The sequence below is a fragment of the Vicia villosa genome, unplaced genomic scaffold, assembly GCF_029867415.1.
Source record: "Vicia villosa cultivar HV-30 ecotype Madison, WI unplaced genomic scaffold, Vvil1.0 ctg.002489F_1_1, whole genome shotgun sequence".
Taxonomy (NCBI): Eukaryota; Viridiplantae; Streptophyta; class Magnoliopsida; order Fabales; family Fabaceae; genus Vicia; species Vicia villosa.
In genome coordinates this window covers 214,759-220,193 of record NW_026705945.1, presented here as the reverse complement: position 1 = coordinate 220,193, position 5,435 = coordinate 214,759, and the positions used below count along the sequence as shown (strand labels likewise).

Sequence of the window (5,435 nt, the reverse complement as noted above, 5' to 3'; positions counted from 1 at the left end):
TACATTCAATTATTATTTTTTCACGGGTACCAGACATTTTTCTATACATTCAATTATTATTTTTTCATGAGTACCAGACATTTTTCTATACATTCAATTATTATTTTTCCACGGGTACCAGACATTTTTCTATGCATTCAATTATTATTTTTTTCATGGGTACCAGACATTTTTCTATATATTTAATTATTATTTTTTCACGGGTACCAGACATTTTTCTATTAAAAAATATATATCTAAAACAAATGTGCGTCTCGTACCAGAACCCGTGCGTTCGTTACTAATTATAAAAACAAAATGCCATCTTTATTTGTAGTGAAAATTGGAATGAAATAATTAGTAATATTAAAATTAATAATATTGTGAAAAAGTAAAAGGAAACGTTATATATATATATATATATATATAGACGAGGGTTATATTGACTCCAAGAGTAAGTTATAATAACTTACTCCACATTTCCACATTTAATGACTTATTATTTTTAACCATTAAATTGAAAAGAATTAATGGTTAAGATGTGGAGTAAATTATTATAACTTACTCTTGGAGTCAATATAACTCTCCTCGTATATATATATATATATATATATATATATATATATATATATATATATATATATATATATATATATAAAAGGCAACACTTATTCCGATTCAAAAATCATTAGTCTAGCAATTCTTATAGTTAATTTTAAAATGCAATGATAAGAGTGAAATGACATTAAAGTATTGTAATAGATTCTTATTGAATGTCATTAAAGTATCCCAATATAACTTTAAATAAATAGATTCTCCTATCTTAACTTAATTTTATGTTAGCGACAAAGTTTTCAATTCAGCAAAAGATTTCATCCACAAATTACTTAATTCATAAATATAATTTCTCTCTTCTATTTCAATTTTTCTCTTCAACTTTTAACTAAATAAGATTCATATTTAATCCTATAAATAAAACCTTCTTATTTAATCCAAAAAAACCATGTGCCACACTAGAAACAAGGTTGTATTGTTGAGAAACTTCTATGGTATTTTATTGGAAATATGGAAATGCTCTCATAAAAGTAATTTAAACCAAATATACTTTTTTTTGGTCAAAAAGTACATTTACTTTAAATTCATAAAATACAAAAAAAATCAAAATTGCAAAAAAAAAATGTTTTTTCAAAATTGGACTCATTTACATAGAAAGTTACTTTTTGTTTATATATAAAAGTAATAAAGGAGAAGATTATTAACAATAAAAAATAGAAAAAAAATTAAATATGTAATAATATTGTAAATTTATAATTTGAGAAATCATGTGAAAGATCAAAATGAAAAGCATCTTTCCCCAAACGACGCATACATTTTTTGTTTTCTGCTTCTCTCAAACGTACATATCACGAGAAAAATATCTGATTTTTTTCTTTTCTTTTTCTATATTTTTCATCATTTTCTCTCTCTATCTTTTGCTTCTTTAAAAGGGTTATTCCAAACAAAGGGTCATTCTAAAAGCGACATCAGGTTTTGTTGAACTTTGGGAGTGTCTTTTGTTGTCTGTCTCTGGTTTGGTTCCACTGTATCTTGTTCTCTTCTCGTATCTCTGCTCCCTTCTTCACCCCCAACTTCAATTATGTCCTGACCAACACAACACACCAAGCAATGTTTCATGTATCACACTTTTCTTCACCCCACTTCATTATTTCCTTAAAAATCTGTTTTTTCATTCGTTTTGTTTAATGATGTTTGGTTTTCAATATATGAAACTTTGTGGGCTATTGATTAATGATTCAGAACGAGAAAAAAATTGTTTTTTAATTTAAAGTTTGAATTTTTTAAATTTTTTTGTATGATGGTGTTGATAAAGTTAAGAACTGGTTAAGTTTTATATGGTTTGGACTTGATTGGATTTCTGATTTGTATTCTGAATTTTGTCTGTTTATGATGCTTGCAGATACAGTTGATTGGATTTGAGTTGATGAATTTGTCATGCAAAGGTTTTGTTGCGTAGAAAGGAAGCGGTTTCTGTTGCTGTTTTGATTGAATTTAAACCGAAAAAAGTTATATTTTGGATTCAAGTTTGGTTGGTTAATTGGATTCTAAGGAAAACTGAAAACCTAGATACTGCATTGATTGTTTAAGAATCATTTATTACAATGCCATATATTCAGAAATTGTATGATATCTGCAAGGCTTCTTTGTCTACTGAGGGGCCTATTTCCGAAGAGGCTCTTGAAAAAGTCCGAGCCGTGTTAGGTACAATCTGATCTCTGTTGTTTTTTTTTTAATGAAATTGTAGAATTTTATGATTGCATTTGATGAATGATTCTGTGAATTATTTGAAATTTCCTTGAACTTTGTATAATGTAGTGTTTGATTTGAGATACATGCGTGTTTTAGTATATGTAGTGTGTTTATTGTTACGGTGAAGGGTGTGTTTTTGTGTTGATTAGCCTTTTTGTAATCTGCATTGTTATGGTAGATGGGTTGAAGCCTTCCCATGTCGGTCTTGAACACGAGGCGAACCTGGCGCGAGGTTGGAGAAGTTCTATGAATGGTCGTAATGGGAGAAAGGGGAGAGATGAAACTGCGCAGGAACCGGAACCGCCTATTAAGTACATTCACCTTCATGAGTGTGACAAATTCTCGGTAAGGATTTCGATTTTTTTTGTGTTCTGCAGTTTGTGACTGTTTAATTTTCGTTACTCTACTTGGATAGATTCTTGCTTGGGTTGAAGGTGAAATTTATTTTTTGTAGATTGGAATATTCTGTATGTCTCCTGGTTCGTTAATTCCGCTTCATGATCATCCTAGAATGACGGTTTTAAGCAAGGTTCTCTACGGTTCGTTGCTTGTGAAAGCGTTTGATTGGGTTGACTTGCCGGAGTCCAATGATCTATCTCAAGGTGACACTCGTTATTGTATTTATTTATGATTATGATTCTGTCTTTACTATAACAACTGTTTGCAATTGCAAATGCGGCTACGCTGTAATCGTTGACATTGTGAGAAATTGTGAACAAGTGGGGCTGAACAAGATTTAGTCCTTTTTTTTTTTGAAATACTTTGAAGCAAAATATTCAAAACCTGTCTTTGTGAATTGCTTTGAGGGTTAATCTTTGACTTGAAATTTACATTCATAGAGGATGAAAATTTCTTAAGTCTAATGCCTAATCGTTTAGCACGTCTGCCACTGGCTTTCTGCTCTTATTTTTCGTTGAAATCGATATCTATTAGAAGACATGTTCATAATATGCTACGATTTGAGTGGATTATGTAAATGTTAGGCACAAACTTGTCTTCCCAGTATTTCACATATTTGATTTTGCTTTGGCGAGGTTGATATTTAGCGCTCCGAGCCTGTAAGTTAAACATTTTCTATCTCATACAATAGTTTCTAGAATTTTTGAGACTGCTGGATGAGATTTGACGTCTTCATGTGATTGGCAATGACGACAGTCAACCAATTGGGGAGAAGAGTGGATATCTGTAAAGACACTAACGCTCGAGTCACTCTTAGAGCAAGAGTGGAGTTGGGAGCATAGTCTGAAAAGAGAACAAATCGAGTGTAAACCCCTTTAAAACGCTAATATAGGTGGTGAAAGGATTTAGGTTGTGCTTAGTCACAATCCTGTGCACAGACGCAGTCAGCTACATTAGTGGACTGTCCGATTTTGATTTAATAGCCACCGATATGGCTAACTGCGTTAGTAACAGCACACAATCTGAATCTGGGTAAAAGCCCCCTTAGAGACTAAGAATAGTGGTACAGGTGCACGACAATAGGTCTGCTGTGACGAGATATATTTTCCTCGAATACTTGCTTCCAGTAGTAGATGTTGTTTTGTGCTTTTACTATGCATGCAAACATTGACGTATTTATGATTTTCGGAAAACGGAGGATTATGAACTTCCATATTGATGCACGTTAACTTAATATGCCGGCTCTTTAGTTTTTCGCTGATAATCATTGTACTGATCTTCAGTGTAGCTTCAATATGGAAGTTCATAATACAATTTTATGATTCTCAAACATTTCCCTAAACTAGAGAAAATGAAATTCAAGATTTGTTTACAGCTGCAGCGAGACCAGCAAAACACGTCAGAGATTGTCAGATGACTGCTCCATGCGACACAACAATTCTTCATCCAAATAGGGGCGGCAACCTCCATTGCTTCAAGGCCGTAACCCCTTGCGCTCTCTTCGACATTCTTTCTCCTCCTTACTCGTTAGAAGAAGAAGAAAACGGAAGAAACTGCTCTTATTACCACAAGACGCCAAAGACAGATCTTCCAGGTACTTGTCTCTTCCTTCTATAAGCTTTCTACACATGTTTCTAAAGCATGCTTTTATTTTCTTACATTGTATATTGTTGAAAAAATGTAGTGCTTGAGGAGCTGCGGGGAATGAATCCATCTGAAATCACCTGGTTAGAAGTGGTTCCACCGCCCAACGATCTGGTTATCGGGAAGGGGCAATACAAAGGTCCTATTATTCGGCGATGAAGTAGACGACTTATTTGTTCTTATACGATGATGACGATGAAGGAAACGGCTTATTTGTTCTTATACGATATTAGTCAGGCTTGACTAGAAACTATATTTGATGGGATTATTATTATTATTATTATAATTAATTTATGATGGAATGTTTTGGAAAATAATTGATTATCTGTTTGGTATGGCTGTTAATTAATTGTACAGACTATGATAAATTATGGCTGCAACATGGTTGGTTATCTTTGGTGATGATGTTAATGTCTTCTTTAGACATGTGAATTATTATGAGTTATTTGAATGGAATATGCTTGTTCTTATTTGAATACATTATGATGAATAGAGTTCCATAACTCTTGTTGATGCAAATTCATGATACTTTGATGATTTGTTGGGGGCAGTGTGTCCATTAAGAGTTGGTTAAATTTCTTGGCAAACATTTATAAAAATTAGAAATATTTTAAAAAATGATTACAATAAGTATAAGTTTTTGAAATATTAACTCACTTGGATGAAATTGAAATGTAACACTGATTGATGGTTTGGTCATTGGAGAGGACTCTTAAATTTGTTAAAATACATTATCAGAAATTTAATTTAGTAAACTCCTCTCTTTTTTAAGGGGTGGATTTAAAAATATCAACTCTTAATGATCTAGATTAGCATGGAGGAATGAAGTTTGAAGGCTTCGAGTGGAATGTGAGTCATGGCTTGGTTTTAAAGGAGTTTCTGAATCCTCCTATATATGTTTTCTGAATCCTCCTATATATGTTTATGTTAGTTTATGTCAAAAAATATATACTACGAATATCAATTTATAAGTCGGCATAATCCTCACCGTATCAGTTTTATATGATTGAGATAAGTCTAATTTAAATTCTAAGATAATTTCAGAGTCTATGATTAAGTTTTTCTATTGGACAACTCATCATTTATATTTATAAAATCAAACTTAA

At 31.9% G+C, this 5,435-nt stretch overlaps 1 protein-coding gene across 1 annotated transcript; it reads left to right on the top strand.

Moving 5' to 3' along the window:
- The first annotated feature begins 1,441 nt into the window (after positions 1–1,441).
- On the top strand, positions 1,442–4,799 carry LOC131638949 (plant cysteine oxidase 4-like). Its single transcript, XM_058909473.1, has 6 exons — positions 1,442–1,653; positions 1,937–2,238; positions 2,465–2,631; positions 2,741–2,888; positions 4,061–4,279; positions 4,370–4,799. The coding sequence occupies exons 2-6, from the start codon at positions 2,139–2,141 to the stop codon at positions 4,486–4,488; spliced, it is 753 nt and encodes a 250-aa protein (XP_058765456.1). The 5' UTR covers positions 1,442–1,653; positions 1,937–2,138; the 3' UTR covers positions 4,489–4,799.
- Positions 4,800–5,435: the final 636 nt, after the last annotated feature.